This window comes from Liolophura sinensis, chromosome 1 (genome assembly GCF_032854445.1).
Source record: "Liolophura sinensis isolate JHLJ2023 chromosome 1, CUHK_Ljap_v2, whole genome shotgun sequence".
NCBI classification, from domain to species: domain Eukaryota; kingdom Metazoa; phylum Mollusca; class Polyplacophora; order Chitonida; family Chitonidae; genus Liolophura; species Liolophura sinensis.
Window position 1 is genome coordinate 84,485,590 of NC_088295.1, and position 23,912 is coordinate 84,509,501.

The 23,912-nt window shown below is 38.9% G+C and overlaps 4 protein-coding genes across 4 annotated transcripts; all 4 read right to left on the minus strand.

Annotated features, from left to right (window-relative positions):
- Positions 1 to 324: 324 nt before the first annotated feature.
- Positions 325 to 2,434, minus strand: LOC135462152 (uncharacterized). The gene is made up of 5 exons (XM_064739526.1): positions 2,321 to 2,434; positions 1,818 to 1,985; positions 1,203 to 1,304; positions 775 to 901; positions 325 to 419 (listed from the first exon to the last, which is right to left on the minus strand). The coding sequence occupies exons 1-4, from the start codon at positions 2,423 to 2,425 to the stop codon at positions 776 to 778; spliced, it is 501 nt and encodes a 166-aa protein (XP_064595596.1). The 5' UTR covers positions 2,426 to 2,434; the 3' UTR covers positions 325 to 419; position 775.
- Positions 2,435 to 8,668: 6,234 nt separating this feature from the next.
- LOC135462173 (LIM domain-containing protein A-like) lies at positions 8,669 to 10,818 on the minus strand. The gene is made up of 5 exons (XM_064739562.1): positions 10,676 to 10,818; positions 9,829 to 10,077; positions 9,392 to 9,493; positions 8,914 to 9,041; positions 8,669 to 8,741 (listed from the first exon to the last, which is right to left on the minus strand). Exons 1-4 carry the CDS (start codon positions 10,712 to 10,714, stop codon positions 8,925 to 8,927), a joined length of 507 nt encoding a protein of 168 aa, XP_064595632.1. The 5' UTR covers positions 10,715 to 10,818; the 3' UTR covers positions 8,669 to 8,741; positions 8,914 to 8,924.
- A 2,803-nt stretch (positions 10,819 to 13,621) lies between these two features.
- LOC135466322 (uncharacterized) lies at positions 13,622 to 15,840 on the minus strand. The gene is made up of 4 exons (XM_064743752.1): positions 15,707 to 15,840; positions 15,192 to 15,314; positions 14,270 to 14,371; positions 13,622 to 14,012 (listed from the first exon to the last, which is right to left on the minus strand). The coding sequence occupies exons 1-4, from the start codon at positions 15,743 to 15,745 to the stop codon at positions 13,890 to 13,892; spliced, it is 387 nt and encodes a 128-aa protein (XP_064599822.1). The 5' UTR covers positions 15,746 to 15,840; the 3' UTR covers positions 13,622 to 13,889.
- Positions 15,841 to 19,910: 4,070 nt separating this feature from the next.
- Positions 19,911 to 21,892, minus strand: LOC135472856 (uncharacterized). The gene is made up of 4 exons (XM_064752565.1): positions 21,754 to 21,892; positions 21,123 to 21,299; positions 20,559 to 20,660; positions 19,911 to 20,039 (listed from the first exon to the last, which is right to left on the minus strand). The coding sequence occupies exons 1-4, from the start codon at positions 21,790 to 21,792 to the stop codon at positions 19,917 to 19,919; spliced, it is 441 nt and encodes a 146-aa protein (XP_064608635.1). The 5' UTR covers positions 21,793 to 21,892; the 3' UTR covers positions 19,911 to 19,916.
- Between the last annotated feature and the right edge of the window lie 2,020 nt (positions 21,893 to 23,912).

Sequence of the window (23,912 nt, forward strand, 5' to 3'; positions counted from 1 at the left end):
CCACGCGCAAGGCCGAAAGACTGACAATCTGGCCGTTAGTCTTAATCATCCATTCATTGTGTCTCTAGTGAGCGTGTTTTGTGGTGATTTTAATGATCCTCCCCTCTACACATGTATACATTTTACTGTCAGGTATGTTGATATTTGTGACTAACCGACAATAGCCCTATAGTTATAGCCTGATTACCCGTGCGTCGCACAGCATACGTCGGTTTCATACTATATACATGATGAAGTTCAGTTGTAGGTCAGGACAAGATCAGCAACAAAAAAGAAACATCAAAATAAATATAGGCATTAAAATTATTTTAAAAGACACAGTCATCGGTTCAGGCTGTTTGATTTATTTTATCTGGGTGCATATAGTACATATAATTTACGTACAGCACATAAATGACAATCCAGATCTTCTTGTAGACCTACAAAATCAAGAAACAAGTGCTGCCTATAATTTCTCCCAACACTACCATGAGAGGGTAAATAAGTATAACGATAGAGCAGAGAACTATTCAGCTTATAAATGCTTATAGAAACATCACGTTTCAGGTAATACTTCATTCACATACAAAGTTCATAGATACATTTTTGTTGAAGGTCTGAGAGAAAGCGTTTATCAGACTTCAGAGGTCATCTTCGGTATTTTGTCTAAAATTAATGCGAATAATTCTTGAAATATAAGACCTGAATTCTTGAAACATATAAGTTCAGATTGTTCCTGATATCAATAAAACTGCACTTATTAGCTTTTGTATTGTAGTACTAGACTGTAATTACCTTAATGTTCCTCGTGGATTGCACTCAGGATGGTAGGGCAAGCCTTCTTGATTTCATCACTTAAAATTCCTTTCGCGTGAAAATGCCTGAATGTTTTGGCTTGCTCAGTATGTTTCAGTAGACCCCGCTACAACAGAACACACAAACCGCTATGTCACTTCAAAGCAAATGCATTTCTTACACATTTTAGCGAGACATAACTCAAATATGTTAGATATACAGCTTGGAAAACACGTCACACAGATACTTTCAAGAAATCCTTTTGCATTCAGATTCCATAATGCTTTTACTTATCTAAAAGTTATCTTACTAATATCTCTACCATATAGGATTGCATATTCTAAACTTTCTTTTAAAAATCTTATCAAGCATACTCTACAAGCAATTATATCATCCGCAATGTTTTATTTTGATTAGCTTACTCCTACCTCTAATTTTAACAGCCCATCAGCTGTTTGGGCCTCCGTCACTTGTTCAGGGGTTATATGAAGGCCGTAACAACCAGAGTCTGTCTTCATCACCAACGCATGCTGTCAGTTACAAGGAGTATATTGATATGAGTGAATATGCTATTTTCGTACGTGACACAAAAAGCAACATTACCAGGCTGAAAAATACAAAGATAACCTGAATTTTGAAAATTCAAGTGTATTTGTTAAAAGATGTTGACTAACCGTTTTCTTTTCAAGCTCTGTCCTATATCAGTCAGTGAGACATATACAGTCGGTGTCAGATACTTCCCTGTTAATCGATTTGTCTTTCAATTCTATCCCTCAAGCAGACAGGTGTGTGCTGTGGGTGCCAAATATTTCCCTGTTAATCTATTTGTCTCTAATTCGATCCATCAAGCAGACAGGTGTGTGCGGTCGGTGTCAAATATTTCCCTGTTAACCTTTTTGTCTAAATTCTGTCTATCAAGCAGACAATCGTATATATAATACTATAGTATTACATAGTATATAATGGTTAACTCACAGGCGGGTGTAAAATTTTTAATACGAGCAGAAATGAAATAAATAAGGTATTGGAAATTTGAAACTTACATGCGTGGCGTCTATGAGCCAAAGAGGATTGGAAGCGCTGAATGTGTGGTCAGTGATCGGGGCATGTGTAGAGTGAGGGTGCGGGGTGTGTGTAGGCTGGACATGTTGTGTGTGGGTGTGGTGCGGGTGATGTGTGCGACCGGCAGTTGTGGCGTCCTGGCTGTGAACCTAGAACAGATACACATACATGTATGATGTTAGCAATAGTCGTTCACAAACAGGTCAACATTACACACACTTTTCGCTATGCAAGATGATGAAAAAATACGATATGAAGATCAATGAATCAGATTATGAGCTATCATAGGTATATCAAACAAGTTAAAATGTGGACTAATTTCATTAGCTTTATTTCCTAATGACCTCGTATAAACTATAGTCTACCTACCAGGTAAGTAAATTTAACAAGTTATAAGCATAAGGGTCTATGATATCTTTAGTATATCCCTTCATACCTCATCCACGTAACCTTGTCACATTAACATATACATGTATATACTTACCAGAGCCAAAGAAACACAGATCACGACAATAGTAAACATCTTGAATCTTTGTCGCTTATTTGCTTCTACAAATAAAATTCGTAAAAACACAAACCCATTGCCCATTTATATACCTGTATCATTCCTACGCTTTTGGCTGTTATCAATGAGAACATAACATTCTGCTGGCGTGGGTTGTATCTGTTTTACTCTGATATGCCCTATACTGCGACCAAAGGTTACATAATACATATATATATATACTGCATGACAGTTTTGGCTGAGATGTTCGAAACACCCCAAATGACCATAAACTTGCCCATTTTTCCTGATTGTGAGAGCTCTATTTATTTTAGAAAGGTGCTTTGAGGCTTTCTAGTAACATGGGATGATATTCTACTAGAAAATTTTCAGCACCGAAAATAATTTTTCGTGACGTTGATTTACCTCTGAAAATGCATTTTTCCTGCATTGGTGTAAGCATTTTGCCTAGCTGGCTGTAACGAATTCAGGGAATCTCTTAAATATAACAGGATGTTCTGGTTGATAAAAGACTGTTTCATTCAGATTTTGGAAGATATTTTCGTAATAAATCTGAAGAAAAATAATGAAAGGTCACAATATTTTTCTTCAAGCAATGGTTGACTCTCCTGAGGTGGTTTTCTTTCCAGCTCATCATGTACGCATTGTGACATGGGCAGCCATTCTCGATTCCGTGGTCATAAATGTATGGTCTAAATACATGTGTGCATGAGTTTAACACTTAAACTAACCAGTTTATTGCATCAGTATCTGTCTATCTACTATAAGAAACCACACTGACAATCGACAGGGAATAGGTTTTTTGACATGACAGCCAAATATCACGTGACGCTTTCAGCACTAGTGGTTGATTAAACTCATAAGGGCTTCTCCAACATGGTTACTCGGAATGAATTGTCCGTCAGTGCCACATCCCCAATGCTTCATCTGCTCGGCTTTCAAAACTATACATAATTTTTACATATTTTTCTATAATAACTGTGTTCTATATCTTTTTTTCTTTATATATATAGTAGCAGGCCTACGTCACTTTAATATGCACGTACACTGTAGAATTGTTCATATTTAGTTAGATGTTCATCTTAAAGGATATCTACCGAGCTGGCATCTTCACCAATAAAGCACATACTTATGTGGAAATTGACCTTTGTCTTTAAAAAAAAGCTTTGTTTTTCCGAGTTAATGATATTTCAATATGATCACCTTTACCCCAGTGGATTTGTCACCCGATGAGGGGAAAACGATTTCCCCTATACCAAACTGTGTTCTGCATTCAGTAACCTGCAGACTATGATATTTACACTCCGGGGAAATATGCCCCCAGAAATTTAAGATCCTTCTGCACAGAATTTTTGTGAAACACTTGCCATTAGAAATGCAGACCGCCCAAGCACATGCTCTGTGCACTGTCCTATTTTCAGCACATTCATGATAACGCACGTGATAAATTACTAAGCAGTGTAACTCTCATTCTAGGATCTAATCTAATTTTACGTCCGTCATATGCATCTTTCAAAGAAAAAAAAAATATTTCACTAACACGACGGCAGCCAGCATTGTGGTGGGAAGAAAACCGAACCCGAGCCCGGGGAAAACCCCCAACCATCTACAGGTTGCTGACAGCTCCCCACGTACGACCAGAGAGGAAGCAAGCATGAGCTTGGCTCGAACTCACAGCGACCGCATCTGTGAGAGGCTGCTGGGTCAATGGCTACAATTCAGATGTATTTGAGACTAATTAATATGGGTTAGATGCAGCATGATACCTAGTGTATATTTTTTTATATGGGCAACTTTATAATGACAATAATGGCATTCCATGCATGCACCAAAAATTTGTATTTTCTAAATTCATTTGGTTTTAGGTAATACCTCTTGTGACGTGTTGTTGTAGGAATCATTATTATGAGTCAAATGGAAGCTATGGTAATTAGTGGGAATTAGTACGAGCCGCCTCAGCTGAGTACAATGTACCTCTTCTACAAATAAAAGTAAGCTGAAGATGTTTAACCAGTTAAATGTTGTTGAGTTTAGGTTCCCATTTTATCTCCTCTTTGTCGTCTCTGCATGTATTCGTCTTTAAAAGTGAACATAAAGTCCGCCACCATATGTACATGGAAAAAAAGCTTTATTGGTGAAGATGTCAGCTCGGTAGATATCCTTTAAGATGACGTCTATCTAAACATGAACAAGTCTTTACAGTGTACGTGCATATTAAAGTGAACATAAACTCCGCCACTATATATACATAGAAAAAATGATATAGGGCATAATTATCACAGAAAAATATGTAAAAAATTCTTTAAACTTTTGAAAGCCGAGAAGATGAAGTTCAGCGTTGTGGATGTGACACTGATGAACAATTCACTCCGAGTAGCCAAGTTGTAGAAGCCCCTATGAAATTGGCCAATCACAAGCGATGAAAATGTCACGTGATAATTGACTGAAAACCCATTCACCCGCATTTTTGGTCAAAAAACGTATTTGCCATCGATTGTCTGTGTGGTTTCTTATAGTGGATAGGCAGATATCGATGCAATAGACCGGATTTGGCGGTTAGTTTAAGTGTTAAACTGATGCATTTTGGGCCACACATTTATGAACAGGGAACTGAGAACGACTGTCCGACTCACAATGCATACATATTGGGCAGGATACTGCAGTAACTTGTCAGGGTGAGCTTTCAAGAAAACCCCCTCATTACATGAAGAAAAATATTGTGACATTGCATTATACGAAAATATTTTCCCGAAATCTGCATAAAAGTGTCTCTTATAAATCAGAAGGTCCTGCTGTGTTCGGTAATTTCTCTGATGTCGGTACAGACAGCTAGGTTTAATGCTTACACCCTTGCAGGTCGAAGACAAGGACGAGCAGGGCCACTAAAACACTTGCTCCTGCAATTATTGACCGGTGGCGACCGTTGTGGTGTAATTTCGGTTTTCATTTTGAAACTATTTCTAAGAATCAAATATCTTCGATCAACATCAGTTCTTTAATTTTCGACATCTTTTATTTTCTAGGTGCCGCACCCTCACAGATGATATTCGATTCCCAATTTGTCCGTAGACTGATGACACAGTTGTATGATCCTATACGTCTGAGTTTGATTTTATGTATGATCCATGTGATATATGGCAGGAACTAAGCATGAAGTACCATAAACAAGCGATATATGCGAGTCTGAGAAAGAGGCTTCGTTGAAGCGCTAATATTTGTGGCAGACAATTGGCGTCGCCATGAAAATAATCTTGTCCACACGGTTTACATCATTAAGTGTGAGTTACAACACTCACATAACAACGACAACGTCACAAACAAGCCAAGTGATTATAAAAGACGAATCAGTTTTCTAGGTTTTAATCAGATATGAAATCAGGGGCGTAGGAAGCAATTTCAAAGATGGGGGATCCAAAAGTTCCAGCAAAAAAAGTGAGGGTCCAGCGGCCGCCAAGGTCCCGGAAGCTCTGAAGGAGCTATATCGCCTTGGAGGCGATTTGCCGTATCTTAGATATGCCAATTAAAGTGTTTATTTAAAGTGCTATTTAAGCCTGCCTAAAAAAATTGAAACATACGTTTATCTCAATTTCCCTGAAGAATGTATGGTCAACAAAGAACATTGTAACAATTTATCCAGAATTCAACATTAAATTTATGCATGTCGGAGAAAGGTTGGTGTAGATTGACTAATGCAAGCATTTAACTCGTATGGAGTAGAATCGCTGGGAAAAAAATCATTAATGTTTTTACTGGACCTTGGTGGTAAACTTGGCAGCCTATTCGCGCTGACTTACTTGAAATCAATGTCATTCACATGTACACATACACTTTTTGATCAGACATTTAGCTCAGAAAAAAGTCATGCATCTGATTTGGGGGAATTCTCAGTGACGCGCCTAAGTCGGTGGTTACAACGGTTACTTATCTTTCCTTCACTGATGAATCTTGCAACCCGTCCTAAGTAAAATGATCTTGGTATGACGATAAACTATAATGAAATAAATAACTCAACACCGATGAGTGCATATATTGTACAAATATATTAATTATTCTGCTTTTTTGGCTGAACAGAACTTCATCGTCATCGCATTGAATCACAGTCACTAAATCAGAAAAAAAAAGATTGTGTTTGGGGACAAATGAGTCCACTTTTTTGTCAAATTACACTGTAGATGATTTGCCCTTCCATGAGAGAATTTTATATATTAATATATGCTACTTCTATATGTGTACTGAAAGTTAAAACAAGCAAACTTACATAAACCTATGTAATTTTGGCACATTATCAGTTTGGAAAAACAGGTATATATAACTTCGTGACACTATATCATGTGATCTGGAAAAGCAAAATCTTTGAGAAATAATCAAAATTCACAACCTTACGACAATTGCAGCCATGGTCGCATGAATGCAGAAAATACAAAACCGACGCACAAAAATCGTTGTTAAAAAAAAGACCATGATTTCAGTACATGGCATGAACATTTGTACTTCATAAACCGCCTGCGCGAAGTAACTCTCATAAAAAGAAAGAAAACAATAAAATGAACTATGTGTCAAACTCCATGTAAAATGTCCAGGTGGTTGGATTTATTCTAAGGGAGCTAACTCATAAACATATAAATATGTAGGTCCAAGGAAGGAAAAAACATGTTTACCATGTTTAGTTTACTGAAAAAATATATTTACAGTCGTGTGATATTTTATTCGGCGAAGGGGCTTGTTTGTGTTACAAGTATATATAATTTCCTGAACCTGAAAAGTGTTGGGGGAGGGGGGAGGGGTCAAAAGATATGTTGCCCCCGCATCTTTGCTCCCCTTGGACATGGCTCCCTTGTGAAATATTGTACGTTAAAAGTAAAACAATATGGTCAATAACTGATATCACGACGAATGGCCTAAGGTAATAATCAGGCGAACTTGCGGCATCTATCATACAGAAAGGACAATGTGTATACCACTAAATAGTGCTAATGGGGCTGTGTATAGTTTCCATGTTTAAACATTGTCCAACATGATCGGTTCCACATTTTACCTAAACAAGTAAAACACATATACTGACTTTGTACAGGGAATTTGTACACTTTGTACTGGGGTTATTTTTATGGCCTTGTCCACATGCCTCACCAAAAAACAGTCAAACAAATTTTCAACCAGTCATCATTGCAATCTTCATATCCACAGTGTCAGCCATCTACCTAACTATCAACTAACAGTCAATACAATCTTCATATCCACAGGTACCCACCGTCTGCCACAAATCAATCAATTATCAATGTATTCTTTATATTTACGGGTATCCACGGTTTGCCTAATTATCTACTAACAATCAATATAATCTTTAAGTTTCATATTTACAAATATCAAACATCTATCAATTTGTCAAGCGGGGCCTCCGTGGCTCAGTTGGTTAGCGCGCTAGCGCAGTGTAATGACCCAGGAGTCTCTCACCAATGCAGTCACTGTGAGTTCAAGTCCAGCTCATGCTGGCTTCCTCTCCGGCCGTACGTGGGAAGGTCTTGCAGCAACCTGCGGATGGTCGTGGGTTTCCCCCGGGCTCTGCCCGGTTTCCTCCCACCATAATGCTGTCCGCCGTCGTATAAGTGTAACAAGTGTAATTCTTGAGTACTGCGTAAAACACCAATCAAATAAATTATTTATTTCGAGAAATATCTTTTCCGAAAAAAAAAATACTAGTAACATACTAGTAACTAATTTTGTGAAAATGACCTTAGCAGTATTCTATACTAAGAAATTTTCATAATATCTCTGGTCTAGGAAGCAATATGCGGTTGACATTGTCCTCGTGTAAAGTCAAACGAACTTCGCTGGTAACCACACGCCTTCAACCAATATGCCGATCCTACTGGTTAGCTTGCTCGTGCAGCACAAAGACTTCGGAGCCTCTCACCAATGTGATCGCTGTGGGTTAAGTCCAGCTCAGCTCAATTCCTTTCTGCGGAAGATCCGCGGTCATGGGTTTCCATCGGCCCGATTTCCTCTTTCCATAATGCTGACCGCAGTCGTATAAGTGACATATTCTCAAGTATGTTGTAAACCACCAGTCAGATAAACAAACATATACGTATGTGACACGTTCGTCAGTAACGTGGCAAAGGTGAATGGTTTACTCCGGGTAAGCCTGTTTCTTCCAAAAATAATATAACCGCCATCACACAAGTATCAATGGCGTTGTGCATGTGCACACCACAAAGAATACACTAGTATATACATTAAAATAAGCAGATAGAACTCTGAGAAAGAGTCAGGGAGAAAAAAAGCCATAGAGAACGCAAAAAGCATAAAATGATTTTAAAAAGACACAGGTTCAAAAAGTTTCATTTATTTCATCTGTGTGGATAGATAGTATGGAAAAAAAATCTGGAACAAGTTGGTAGACCTACAAAATCAAGAAATAAGAGTTTTGCCTATAATTCATCACGGTACTCCATGAGAGGGTACATCTTCATAACGATAGACTAGAGACATAACATCCATTTTAATTTAACCTTAGTATCAAATAATGTTATACTTAATTGTTGTTGTATTGTAGAAAACTGGAATATAATTACCCTAATGCTCCTCATGCAATGGCCTTAGGATGGTAGGACAAGCTGTTTTTGATCTCATCACTTAACATTCCCTTCAAGTGAAGGTGGATGAACGCTTTGGCGTGCTCGGTATGCGTCAGTAGACCCCTCTACAACAGAACACACAAACCGCTACATCATTTCAAACAGCAGTAAGCGCATATGTTGCAGATTTTAGTGGGAAATATTACGCGATAAACCTCAACAACGAAACAGTTAGGAGATTATTAGCTATGTACATGTATGTGGTTTGGAAGACAGGCCATATAGATAACTCTCAGAAATTTATTTGCATTAGATTCCTATTTTCATAAAACAATCAAGATAAGAAATTAGGTACATGCAGATCAATTCGTACCTTTGCCGGGACTTTGTTGTTGTTGTTAAGAATAATCATATTCGCCAATTAATTACCATACACACAGTTTTATTTTGTTTGCTCGGTACAGAATTCGCCTACCTCTAATTTCAACAGCCCATCAGCAGTGTGTGCCTGCGTCACTTGTTCAGGGGTCATATGTTGCCCATAACAACCCGAGTCAGTCTTCATCACCAGTACATGCTGTTAATTGTAAAATGTATGTTGATGCCAGTGTAAACTATTTCCACACACGACACTTAAAATACAATTACAGAAGTGAAAGGGACAAAGCTGGCGTTAATTTTGTACACGAAAGAAATGAAAATGAAATAATGTCCACAGAAGAAATTTTTGCACAAATATTTCTCTGTTATCGTATTTGTCTGCAGTCTGTGTCTTCCAAACGGACAGACGTATGTAGTCTGCGTCGAATACTTCCATGTTAACCCAGTTGTCTTTAACAGATCGGCCTTGTGAGTCAAATATTAAATATTGAGAAATATGAAACAACTATGTATTGGGCATGTGAAACTTACATGGCTGACGTCCATGAACCAAAGAGGATTGGAGCTGCTGAATGTGTGGTCTGTGATCGGGACAGGTGTAGAGTGCGGACCGTGTGTAGTGTGCGGGTGCTGGGTGTGCGGGTGTTGGGTGTGTGGGTGCTGAGTGTGTAAGCCGTGTGACGGGTGGGGGTGTTGGGTGTGCGTGGCGTGCGGGTGTTGGGTGTGCGTGGCGTGCGGGTGGTGTGTGTGACCCGCGGGGGTGGTTTTCTGGCTGTGAACCTGAAACACAAATATGATGCAGTATTCAATTGTTGCAGTAACAGGCTAACATTCTACAGGCCTCTCGCTGTTCAGTAGGCTAAAGCAAATGTTGTACAGATCCGTGAATCAGTTCGAGAGCCATTATATGACAGCTAAAACAAGTAATGAAATAAATAAATTTTTCATTTGCTAGTCTTGTTAATCTATTGTATATAATATGAATACATTATACAAAATTTTCAATGAACGCAAATATCCAGCCATGAAAATAAAATTATTTGTCTTCCATTCATAAACATAACGCTTCCCCCCACCGCCACCTTGTCATAATATGATATATACAAGTACATGTTAGCGTAGAGTTCTAGTGGAGCACAATGATCCAGGAGCCTCTCACCAATTGCTGTGTGTTTCAGCTCATGATGGCTTCGTCTCTTCTCTGCCGTGCGTGAGAAGGTCTGACAGCAACCTGCTGCTGGTCGTGGGTTTTACCCCGATCTCTGCTCAGTTTCATCCCATCATACTGCTAGCCACCTTCGTATAAGTGAAAAATTCTTGAGTACGACGTGAAACACCAATCAAATAAATAAACAAACATAGATGTACATATACCTACCAGAGCCAAAGAAATACAGATCAAGGCAATAGTAAACATCTTCAATCTTTGTCGCTTCAACAAATCAAAATTGGTAAAATATGAAAACGGTTGCGGGTTTATATACTGGTATCATTCCTACGCTTTTGGATGTTATCTTTGAGAACATTACAGTCTGTGTTGGTGTGTGTTATATCTGCTTTGTCCAGAGATAGCTTTGTGATATCTTCACCGCCGCGAGTAGGCGTCCACGTAACCTAACTCACACCTGGTCTTTAATCAGGTTTCAATTTGATGTTCCAATTTCCATCTGTTTCCAAAGAAACTTTCCCTCACGTAGGATCTCTTGTACACATGTCACTTTTATCAGTAACTTTTCAATAGAGGTTGTAGGCCTCAAGACGATAAAATCTAAGGTGAACTTATGCTCTTGTGTTGTTCTGTGTGTTTCCGATTTTTTTTTTATCAATATTGCTTTTTTCACGAAATGTATGTTGACCAATCTGAGGATGTTCGTCAACTAGCCCTTCCGACGGTTTTTTATATCGTTTTTTTTTTTTATTAAATGAAGCACCATAAATAACACATGACATAAACTGTACAGAGGTGTACCCAGTTCACATGCACTATCGACCATGTTGAGTGAGTGAGTGCTTGGGGTGTAACGTCGTACTTAACAATTTTTTCAATCATATGACGACGAAGGAGTCCTTAGAGTGCATGTAAGGTGCCTCCTTGTAGCAGGACGAATTTCCACCGCTCTTTTATCTAGTGCTGGTTCGCTGAGACGCCTTACCGAAGGCAAGTAAACCGCCCCGCCCATTATACTGATATTGATACTATCCGGGACGGTCAGCCATGTTGAAGAAAAAGACTGTATTTTTGACATGATTTATTCAGCCTGTATATATGAACACACTAAGCTTATGGTTATTATGACTTGATAATACTTTGCAGTTTAAACAGCTGTTATATATAAGTGACACACACTTTTTTTTTTAATTGGTGTTTTATCGCGGAATTAAAGAATATTTCACTTATACCATGGCGGACACAATTATGGTGGGAGGAAACTTAGAAGAGCCCGGATGCAGCATGCTGCTAGCAGAAAGTTTATATCCACGGGCACTAATCAAGGGAGGTTTGTCAGGTATACCTGTTGAAGGTCTGTGGTTTACTGACGTCAGGCACCCTGGATTTCACTTCTATATAAACCTGTCTGTATGTGAAAAATTTTGTTAAACACCATTCAAAAAAATAAATAAAAAATAAATCAATAAATCGTAGACACACACATAGACTAGCTGGAATCATATGCATTCCCAGAAATATTAGAAGATACTAAATTAATTTGCGATGCGCGGTATCATAGGACACATAAACTGATTCATGCCTCTGACTAAGACTTAATATGAGGGTAAAGCATCGTTACTAGGTTAGTAATAAGAAAAAAACTATTTGTGCTTTCAAAAAACCAACACACGGAGGTGTCATTACACCAAGATATAGTACATATATGTACTATATATGCATGGCCCCAGGATCACGAAGCTGTCTTAGATCTAGGTCAGGCATAAGGGATTAAAGGATTAGTGTTCAGATTTATCATTTATTTATAACTGGATAATCCTGTATGGATTGTCACACTGACATAATACATTTCTAAAAAGGGGCACATATAGCCGAAATATATGATACTCAAAGTCATATTATAATGAGGTTGATTTTAAGCATATTTTCCGACAACATGCAGTAATCTCCGTCAAAATATGTCATGTACCACCAGCCTATACCAGGTGATAGGTCGAGCTTCACCGCTATCATTCAGTTGAAGAAAATCGGCCAAAGCGACAACATTAACCTGGAATTTCTCCAGGAAATGGTTTATTGCTCCGCACACGGCTGTGATTAAATCAGATGACAACGCAGCATTCAAAGAAACTCTAACCTAAGTAACCAGTGATGTCTGATAAATTGAAACGTATATCAGTTGATCTAATTTTCTTGAACCATAGTGATATGTGGTGTGTAAGTTGCTATTTTTAGGCATTTACATGAATTAAGTTTGACAAATTACATTATTATGTTAAAAAAATTTTGAAAAGACAGTTGCAAGCGCATGATATCCAATTAAGATCACATGTCTTTCTTTAAAAACGTTAAGTTCTTTAAAGTGGCTTCAACATCTTGGTTACCTAATCCAGAAATAGCTCTCTCATTTGATAAGAGTGGACAATTACATAGCTTGGAAAAAAATCATCGGATATATGTGTACACGGAATCCTTTATCGATTTCCAAATTGTTGTAACATATTAATGTTTAATGTAAGATTGATGAAACGCCTTATAATTAGCGGTCAGGTAGGACAGTTTAGCAAACAAAGCTTATAGAATGTCTATCAGTGATTTGTACTTGCCTGTTTAGAGCAAAGCATTATTGCGATGCTTGGCCTTAACGTAGATGACCTGGCTTCTGCCATCCACTCTGTATATAGCAAATTTTTATCTCTCCTTTCCCCTCTGTTTCAAAAACTTCAATTGTTGACTAAAGCGCAAGTTTGAACATCCACACAGATTGGATTATTCGATTGATCTTCCACGCCGTACTCATGAAATATATTTCACTTAAACAATGGAGTTCAGCATTATGGTGAGAGGAAAAGTTTTCTGGCGAGAGAATTTGTAGGTTAACCAATATGAGCAAATGTGAAAGCGACGGAAATGGTTATGTCCTTCTTGAGTAACAGTCCATTCTAAACAGGTCGATAGTTTCTCCAAAAATTGAACAGAGCAGCACACTGACAGGAATTTATCAAAAACTCTTTAATTTCCAAATTTTAGAATTACTACTTAACAATCTGACAACAATGAGTATTTCGGTGTATGTACATATACTGTGCTTTCTTCTGCCGAAACTGAAGCATCAAACCGAAGCCACTAGACATGACACCTATCCAGTTACATTATAATGATACCGGGCCAACAAGAGCGCCAAGCGAGAGAGCAACAAGTACCATTTTTAAAGTCTTTGGTATGACCTGATCCGGATTTGATCCCAGGTCTCCTAACTATGAGGCTGACGTGCCAACCATTAGGTCAAGAGCAAATACAGACACCATCACACTTTAAAGAAGGGAACATTACATAGATTTATTACATTTCCTGGACATCTCGTCCGTGTTAATTTTTATAAATTCAAAGAAAACACGAAACAAATGTCAGAGAAAGTATAAGTTTAGTGTTCTTTGTGATATACGTAGAGTTTGGGACAGTGGTTCTTGATTTCGGTGCTGTAATGATCCGGATCTTGGGCCATGTGGAAATGGTGGGCATTGCGGATATGGTGAATAATGGTAGCCTGAAACATTATATTTCGTGTCGTTAATTAGTACCAAGGAATCGAAAGAATCAGATCATCTTGTATTTAGTGTCCCATATATCAGTTAACATTTATTTTGTAAAAAAAATTCAGTCTTTTCACTTAATTAGCTGATTTAAATGAAAGTCTAATCAGTTATTCCAACGTCGATATTTTGGAAACGACTGCAGTGTTAGCAACAGTATATCAGTGTGAGTAACTGGTTTATCTTTTACGGTATTATACGAAAGTATTACCTCGATGTGAAGCAGCTTCTCCATGTCGCTAATCTCCTCTACCTGCTTATCGTTCAGGTGAGTGACGTAACAACCAGAAGACGACTTAAGTATCATGGCTTTCTGAGAACAGGAAAAGTGCAAAATTGTTGACCATATATGAATATATGAATCTTGAAATTATTCCATACAGGAGCACCAGCATACCTTACTTTAAAACCTGCTTCAGATCGGTATGTGATCTTACTCAGTGTTAAGACGCTTGTCTTTCAGTTGTTATAGGTAACAGGAAGTGTGAGTTCAATCCCGATCTGAATTGGCTCGGGAATTTGTAGATTCCGCCGGCCTCATTCTTCATGGGGCCTTTCATACAGTCGCTAGGTTAAGATTAATTGTCACCCACGAATATCACATGCGTATATCTATATACGCCACACACTGGAACGTTAGTCAATAACTTGCTGAAGGTCAGAGGCTTTCATCATTTATAACACTGATCCAAATCGTATAAATTAAAATGTTTGTAAATATGGCGTTAAGCAATAATCAAATAAATAAATAAATAAAACCGGCTTCGTCCAGTGATATGAAACAAATAAATACAAAAATATTAACGGTTTTTTTGATCTATATTTTGATTCATTTTTTATTTTGTTTGATTGGTGTTTAACGCCGCACTCAAGAATATTTCACGTATACGACGGCGGGCAAAATTATGGTGGGGGTTAACTGGGTAAGGCAAGGGTTGAATCGTCGACCATCCACAGGCTGCTGTCAGACCCTCCCACCGGAGAGGAAGCCAGCATGGGCTGGACTCGAACTCACCACGACTGCGTTAGTGAGAGGCTACACGATCACTGTGCTACAATACAACACTTAGCAATAGGCTACGGAGAACTTGGAAAGAGTTTCTTGATGCTGTACGGACAGTCTGCACACTTACGTTAGGAAGGTCCTTGTAGAACACAATTTTGGTGTCCTTGAACGTATGATCCACCAAAGGTAGGTCGGTGGAGTGCGCTGCGTGGATATGGTGTGCATGGGTGGTGGCATCCTGGCTCAACACCTGAGGGGAAATTCAATCGATAAAATTAATTCTTACCGTTGGCTGTTTCAAAGTCTATATTTTGATAACGTTTGACTGGAACTGCTCCACTCTTTAACCCCAAATGCAGAATAACGAAGTAAAGCGGCCCATTGTACAGGGTAACAATGGTAACTTAACAACGTAACGTTTTGTGAACGAGGCCTCGGACATTTAATTCTGCCTTCAGCATAATATTATAGGGTGAAGAGTATTGCCTTTTCTCAGATTCAATAAAAATCATTGTTTCTGCTTTGTCTTTTGATGAACCAAAATAATTTTACTCTGTAACGGTTGTTTTAGAAAACGTTCCTGCTGATTTTGATCGAAAGCCACAGAACAAAGGAGTGACATTAAAGGTTGTTATATCTTACCAGGGCAGCAAGGCTGGAGAATACCAACAGGCCGAACATGCTGACGTTATACTGGAGATGTGATGAATAGAACTGCTAAATCTTTTATAGATTACGGTCTTATTTAATTGACCAATGTCGTTGGTTTTTCCACTAACAGCAACAACGCAATTAGGGCTGGACCTATCCTTATTGATATTTTTTTTTGTTTTAGTCCACATAGGTCATAGATTCGGGAAAATCTGCATATGGCCAGCATAGTGTTTGAACGGGGCGGTATCATACCGAACACGAGGGTGGGCACGAGCAGCCGGGATTGGGAATATTATGGACATGAGGGTCTTGTATCTGTGTGATATCTTTTCATCTGTGTTTATGTGTCTGTGTCTAAGAGGTATCCTCCATCTGCATCTACAATGTCTGGTAATAATGAGACAAACTCAAAACATGATGCTGTGCGAATGGCAAGTTCGAACATAAAACAAAACCGTTTCTGTCAATCATATAATCTGTTTTGAATATCAGAGACTGTCCTCCAGCTGTTCATTTCCCATAGACATACAGATAAAACGCGACCTTTCTTCCCCACGGATGGCATCTTCATGGACAGGACACTTGCACGTGTCCCTCTTACCACGATTTTAATGTTCGCCTTGAGCATTCCTTGCGTATTTTCAACAACACTGAAGACTGTTGACCGCTTCCCTTTGCATGATTCCCTCATAATTTCGTACTTTATTTTATACTTTTTCTTACTTCTTTGGTGCTCTGAGTTATACGTCGTTTTGGGAATTGACCGTGCGATTATAGGCTCGCAACGTTCATTTTAGTTGACGGCTGGAATACGAATGTTTGTTTCGACGCATAGATATGAAGAGCTACCTTAGTGTCAAGATCTTGATGTCTTAAAAGCAAGGCTAAATGACAAGAATCGAGATAGTCTGAATTCCTTTCTTAGTTTGTAAAAAAACTGAGTTATATTAAGGCTGTCGTGCAAGAACGCTTGACGTCAACCATCACTGACGTATAGTCACAAATGACGTTGTATTTTCAAACGTGCATGACGTCATTCCTGTGTAACTGCCTCATTCTGTTAGTTATATGGTCACTCAGTGATAGGACACCCAAACATATGGTGTCATTAATCCTCATATTGGGCGAGGCGTCAGACAAGCGCAGTATGAGGATTTATATATTTATATCCATCGTGTATTTGCGTATCCTATCACTGATTCACCATGTAACGAATTCATCCTGCAAAGACCCATCAATTGAGTGCAGAAGACCGATGTATGGGTGAATCCCTTCAGCGTTGTGACCATCGTTGGACCTCAACAAAGGGACGTATAACCTACTCAGCAAACCGATTTGACGTCGCCTGCAAGATTCGACAATATATCTGTACTCCACGTGACAGTTGCTGTCCAATGAAAGGCAGAGAATTTTTGTCTGACGAGGGAAAAGACATCATATCTGCCTGATTCATGGTCACATAAGGAATATTGTCACGTCACATCATTAAAATTTTACGAACACGAGGATTTTGTTTTCAGGACTGTTCACTTATAGGGATTAGATACTAATATTCATCGTCATTCTTCGTTTTGCTAGCTATATTTCATACAGTATCATTTCTATCTGTTTGTTATTTCCACCTGGTCTTTCTTGGGACTGAAATAGCTCTTTAAATTATTGATCTATTCGCCACATAAGGTTTGCATGGCCCAATGTTCCTAGATTCATTGTTAATTAGTCTCAACCTATGCGTCACACTGTGATTTCGTCTTGACTCCCAATGTTAACCTGTCGGTAGTGCCCGTTGTCCCTGTCCAAAATATTTTGATAGACCGCAATGAGAACTTTAAATGACTTCGAATAGTATTGATACTCGATATATCACGTACTGGAATACAGCGTCAATCAGTCTATTTAAAAAAAAATCTGTTCAAAAGGATGAAAGACATTCATAGATAATATGCTCTGTGTAAGGAAGATATGCGTGGAGTTGGATATGGAGGTTGAGTACACTTGACGTCAAAAGTGTGACATCTCAAAGATAGTGGCGCCATTCCTCCAGCAGACACATAGAGGGTCAGTACACAGCTGAAATACAGTGGGGTCATTCCTCCAGCAGACACATAGAGGGTCAGTACACAGCTGAAATCCAGTGGGGCCATTCCTCCAGCAGACACATAGAGGGTCAGTACACAGCTGAAATCCAGTGGCGCCATTCCTCCAGCAGACACATAGAGGGTCAGTACACAGCTGAAATACAGTGGGGTCATTCCTCCAGCAGACACATAGAGGGTCAGTACACAGCTGACATCTAGTGGGGCCATTCCTTCAGCAGACACATAGAGGGTCAGTACACAGCTGAAATCCAGTGAGACCATTCCTCCAGCAGACACATAGAGGGTCAGTACACAGCTGAAATCCAGTGGGGCCATTCCTTCAGCAGACACATAGAGGGTCAGTACACAGCTGAAATCCAGTGGGGCCATTCCTTCAGCAGACACATAGAGGGTCAGTGCACAGCTGAAATCCAGTGGGGCCATTCCTTCAGCAGACACATAGAGGGTCAGTACACAGCTGAAATCCAGTGGGGCCATTCCTTCAGCAGACACATAGAGGGTCAGTATGCTGTACAGTTGACGTCAAGCTGCCACAGCTGAAAGTCAATGGGGCCATTCCTCCAGCAGAGATAAATGTTTCATGGAAGGTCAGTGTACTGAACAACTGGCGTCAAAGCTGTAACATCTCATGGCCATTAGGGTCATTCATCCAGTTGACAGCTGAATTTATTTATTTGGTTGGTGTTTTACGCCTATTCAAGAATATTTCACTTGGTCGGCATTATGGTGGGGGGAAACCGGACAGAGGCCGGTGGATATCCACAACCATACGTTGCTGTCGGGAACTCACAGGGATCGCACTGATCAGAGACTCCTGGGTCATTGCGCTGCGCCGGCGTGCTAATCACCTCGGCCAAAGAGTCTCCCTGAAATTCAGTGGGGCCATTAGTCCAGCAGACACAAATATTCCATGGAGGGTCAGTATACTGTACAGTTGACGTCAAGCTGTGGCAGCCGAAAACCAATGGGGCCATTCCTCCACAGACACAAATGTTCCATGGAAGGTCAGTGTACTCTACGCTTGACGTCAAAACTGTGACAGCAGAAAGCCAATGATGCCATTCCTGAAGCACATACACGTTTCAAGGAGGGTCAGTATACAGTACAGCTGACGTCAAAACTGTGACGGTTCGAGGTTAGTGAATCCATTCTTATTGTTGACAAAGGTGCTTTATGGCGGACCATTTAAGGTTTTACTCTTCCATCCATGAAACTTACCGTTAAGAGAAAAATTATCTTCAGTAGGGTATTAAACAATAGTCAAATAAATAACTAAATTATTCAGATGCGTGTACTTTAACAGACAAGACGAGGATTTGCCCTGATGTAGATACCCCGGGTTTTACATGGAGGCTCACAATAGTTCACCTCAAAACCTGAAAGTCATTCTTCAAGCAAACATAAATATTACCGATTTGTAGTGTGTTTATACAAATTATAATGGGAAGAAAAAAAAACTATAGGTGTAGAACTGAAATGTCTGAACGCCATTAACCCTATAGATACAGGATCTCAACTGGTGTGCTGAATCACAATTTGTTCGCTTAAGGTCTGTAACGTTCGTCATTTTCGAACTGTATCTAATACCGCCTAACCTGGGGCTAGGGGCCGTAAAGGCATCCATGCTCATAACATCTGCATGATGCCTTTATGAACAGTTGCAATCAAAGCACGACTGAGATACCTTGTTTAATTGTTATTTGACCTGGAACTCATTCATGGACTACGAATTTGAACTTTGATATGGAATTCATGCCTGGAATATCCACTATCTGCCCGGCATCATTGAAAGCTGAAGATCGCCTCTCTCTTGTGTGTTACCGGCTGTATTTCCTATTTGTATAATTTCTTACATACCTTTGTCTTTGGGAGCTAGCGTTAAACGTTGTTTTAGAAATGGATCTTGCGATTATCGACTTGGAACGCCCTTTACGGACTACGAATGGTATACGAATATCGGATATGACGCTTATATTTGTCATTTTCTGTCTGAAGACGACAAATATTGTCTTCAAATCATTCAGTTAACTTTGTTGTCGGTGCTTACAGGACGTGAGAAAATAAAACCAAGACTACACGGGAGCCACACTGAAGTGGTTTTAATGTTCTTTGTGATGGGCATAGAGTTTGGGACAACTGGTCTGGATTTCACTGCTGTATTGATCTGGGTTGTCAGCCATGTGGAAGTGGTGGGCGGTCCTGATATGGTGAATAATCTCAGCCTGGAACATGCAAATAGTGTACAGCAATATTTCCCTTTACAATAAAACATACATACAAGAGTTTGTGGGGTTAAAAGGAATACAATGGCAAGGTAGTTAAATTTTTATTATATTCGGTTGGAAAACCACCATGCCTTGCTAATAATTTGGAGAAATACAGTTGGACATTTTACGCTTTGCAGGGAATATGCCCTACAGAGAGAAAATCTGTTCACAACATATTATTTCATCTCGGTTTAATTTCGGGTATATCTAGCTAAATTTACACGAAATTAGAGAATGAATTTAGTGAAAACATGAAATCTCAGAATAACCGTGGGGAAGCGGTCCATAAAGAGCGGGAATTTTGATTTGGGATCACGGCATAAATATGTTTCAGTCAATACGAAAGTCCGATGCTATATACACTGCGACAAGTTACGAAAATATGTATATACCAGTGACTATAGAAGACACAGTGGTTGAGCTATGAGCTATTGAGCAATGATTAAAATGTTGCCAAAGTATTGTAAGCCCTACCTCAATGCGAAGTAGTTTCTCCGTGTCGTTAATGTCCTGAAGCTGCCTATCATCCAACTGTGTGACGTAACAGCCCGAGTCCGACTTCAGAATAATGGCCCTCTAAGGAGAGGTTAATTGCACAAGATATATCATAAGCACCATGGTAATACACACGCACATATTTTGTCAACTGCATGTCAAACGTGTTCTGTTAAATGTTGGGTTAAAGTTTGATATAGCGATTTTGTTTGGTATCAAGAAACATTTGCCTTTTACCTGGTTAAAGAATCCAAAATACAAACTTCTGTACATGTTGCAAGCAAGAAAACGTTTAGTCGATTTGCTAAGAGGAATTAAATCACACATAGGCTTATCAAAATACATGTAAGAACACGCTTTTCTCCGAAACATGGACTTCAGTTGTTAAGAAAAGTTAAGAATTTGTTCTCTCTGCGGTTAGAAATGTCCCTAATAATAGTTAAAATTGTGAGCACTGAATTATAATAAGTTAGAATAGATAGAAATAGAATAGAATATTTCTAGGTCTAACCTTTTGATAATTACACTAACATGGGTACTTACGTTTGGAAGGTCTTTGTAGAATGCGATGTTAGCATCACTAAACGTGTGATCGATTTCAGGCGGGGGAGAGTGGTCATTTGGGTGAGGCGGGTGGGGTTCGGTAGGGTGTGGCGGGTGAGGGTGGTCGGTAGGATGGGACGGAGGCGTGGGGGGAGTTTCGTGAATCTGGCATAACACCTGGAATGGAAATGATTCATGCAACATGAAACAATTTTGTCTCTGTATGTATTCTGAAGTGTTCTTGAAAGTTAGAGGGCATATATCATCTGACGTTTAGACAATAATATCTGCCACAGTGATACTCTTCAAAAGTTGTGGTCGTGTTTTCGAATCCAGCTCTCTCTGCTTCGAGAGAGACTTTTTGCCTTTTGTCACATGTCTGACAAATGGCGATGATTAACTACAGGCAAACCGGTTTATCAGTGTATATCTATGTTAATGCCACGAGGAAACGCTATACAGACATTACAGCACCATAGAATGTATCTTACAAACCCTGTAACCCAATATCACTATCTAACCAGAGTTATAACTGTATATTCGGATCTCAACCTCATTCCAACAAATATCTCGTGTAGTTTGTATACCGTATATAGTGTTGATTTACAAAAGGGCGTATGTTTTTACTTACCAGGGATGCTAAACTGATAAATACAAGGAGACCAAACATCTTGAGTTGGTGATATTTATGAAATACCTGCTAAGAGGAATTAATATATCTTTTACATAGCCTATTTTAAGGTTACAGTGGTTTATACTACCGCTTGATGTTTCCACCCGTACACTTCTGTTTGTACTCATCATATCTTTGAAGTAAGCCAGTTGAAAGGTTATGTCAATGCGTAGGATTACTTCACACGACACACAACTAACAGATGTTGACTTGCTGGTTATCATCTACATGTACCATATTAATGGTCAAATTGTACCTATATCAACAAAAGTAATCAATAGAGACTGCTTTGAAATCCATTCCCAACACAACATTTAACACCGTTTTCGCCAATATTCAGCTAATGCCGCCATGAACATGGGGTTGAAATGTAGCTCTCCTGAACAAAATTGACAACAGGTTGTATTTCACCGGTTACGTGTGACCATTTGTCAGATACCACACTGTCGTCGCTGCTTTGGTTGTATTCCTCCATAAACCAGGATTCTGCTGGTTTGCTAAGTATCCTCGATGCCCGATTCCTTTACATTGGTTTATTGTTATTGTATGTTAAATGTCAACACATCATTTTGAGTATTTCTGGGTCAGTAACATCTAATAAATTGCAATTAACATAACTGCATATTTTTTAACCAAATGCTGTTTAAGCCATGGTACTAGGAGACGTGTGATTTGCTACTATTTAAGCGTTTACATGAACATTAGAATAAAACCCTAACTGAGATGTGGAGGCCATATTTCACCGGTTTCGTGTGATCATTTGTCAGATATCACTGTGGACGTTGCTCTTGTTTTGCTCTTTGTACTGTACGTTGTTTTTATTATATTATATGACGTAAGGTTTGTCAGGATCACGGGCCCAGAGTTTAATATGCCTTGGTGCTGTGTAATATCGTCAGTAACATTGTTTATTTATAACGAATTCATGCGTAAATTTAATGTGATAAATGGTGTCTGCAGTCGCGTGTTGTGTTTTTATGGTTTTCGGCCAAGTAAAATCACATTATTTTTAACTGTTTCATGACTGAGAAATCTGTAACTTTAAGTTGGTTAGCCTTGTCGACCAACAACATACTTGGGTGTAAAACAACCCTATCACTTCTGCAGATTCCCAGGCGGTTTACACATCTCTCTCTAACTACGTCATCAAGGCGTAAATTTACAGAGCATATTTGGATAAACTGTACAAAGTAGAAGTTAAATCACATCAGATATCCAGTAAATGAACACCTACTTCTTCTGTTAAAGAACACTCCATAGGTGTAAATCCACAGTGCATCAAGAAATGTCATAGTTTAAACCTCAAATAATCAAACACCAAGCAGAATCTGTATTCCTTGTGATATGCCTTAAACCTGCCTTTAACATTGAGATATGTTTTACGTCGTGTGCACATAAGTTCTGCAAGATAAAAACAACACAGGGAATTTATATTGATAAGAATTCATTAACAATTAACGGAAAACACTCAAACAAAATCTGGGCATGTACATAAGAGTCACATGTACAATATCACTCATCTTGTACCTAAACACTCAAAACAGTGTGCTTTAATACGGATTAATTTATAAACCAACAGCGACTATTCTTTCTGATAACTGAATTACGTAAACTTTGAAGCTTAATGTGTGTTAAAACGTCAAATGTTTATCACTAATATCCAAACACGTTCACAAATGTTGGAAACCAACTACATGTACAGAACAATTAATTCTTAAAAGCATGAACAAAAAACGCATGAACACAACCTACTTTTTTCAATTATGAAGAATTGCATCGCACAATAAATGTTTTCCATTCCACTGAAATATGACAAATAAAAAATGGAATGTTCCGCAGTCAAGTTTTAATACCAAAATTAATTAATAATGTCTATATTCTTGTGATAAGAGAACTGGAATGGCACAACACTGTCCATTTCATAAATACAATGACACCAATAAGAAAAGCCAAAGCAGTGAATGCGATTACTGCAGATTGGTCGCACTTTGCTGATCAAAGGCTACTTCTTGTTATTGGGCTTCCCCTGCCCTCCATAAAGGGAGCAATCTTGCAACTTATAAAAGAGTAGTGCCCTCTGCTTGTATGAAATACTATACTTTTCACAATGTAGCATT

Excerpts from the sequence above, each read along its gene's own strand:
- LOC135462152 (XM_064739526.1), bottom strand. The coding sequence starts at position 2,425 with ATGGGCAATGGGTTTGTGTTTTTACGAATTTTATTTGTAGAAGCAAAT. Across the intron at positions 1,305-1,817 it reads GGCTCATAGACGCCACGCAT|CATGCGTTGGTGATGAAGAC; the intron begins GTAAGTTTCAAA and ends TGTAACTGACAG. Across the intron at positions 902-1,202 it reads ATGGGCTGTTAAAATTAGAG|CGGGGTCTACTGAAACATAC; the intron begins GTAGGAGTAAGC and ends GTTCTGTTGTAG.
- LOC135462173 (XM_064739562.1), bottom strand. The coding sequence starts at position 10,714 with ATGTTTACTATTGCCTTGATCTGTATTTCTTTGGCTCTG. Across the intron at positions 10,078-10,675 it reads TCTGTATTTCTTTGGCTCTG|GTTCACAGCCAGAAAACCAC; the intron begins GTAGGTATATGT and ends TTTGTGTTTCAG. Across the intron at positions 9,494-9,828 it reads GGTTCATGGACGTCAGCCAT|CATGTACTGGTGATGAAGAC; the intron begins GTAAGTTTCACA and ends TACAATTAACAG.
- LOC135466322 (XM_064743752.1), bottom strand. The coding sequence starts at position 15,745 with ATGTTCGGCCTGTTGGTATTCTCCAGCCTTGCTGCCCTG. Across the intron at positions 14,372-15,191 it reads TCTACAAGGACCTTCCTAAC|AAAGCCATGATACTTAAGTC; the intron begins GTAAGTGTGCAG and ends TCCTGTTCTCAG. Across the intron at positions 14,013-14,269 it reads AGAAGCTGCTTCACATCGAG|GCTACCATTATTCACCATAT; the intron begins GTAATACTTTCG and ends ATAATGTTTCAG.
- LOC135472856 (XM_064752565.1), bottom strand. The coding sequence starts at position 21,792 with ATGTTTGGTCTCCTTGTATTTATCAGTTTAGCATCCCTG. Across the intron at positions 20,661-21,122 it reads TCTACAAAGACCTTCCAAAC|AGGGCCATTATTCTGAAGTC; the intron begins GTAAGTACCCAT and ends ACCTCTCCTTAG. Across the intron at positions 20,040-20,558 it reads AGAAACTACTTCGCATTGAG|GCTGAGATTATTCACCATAT; the intron begins GTAGGGCTTACA and ends TGCATGTTCCAG.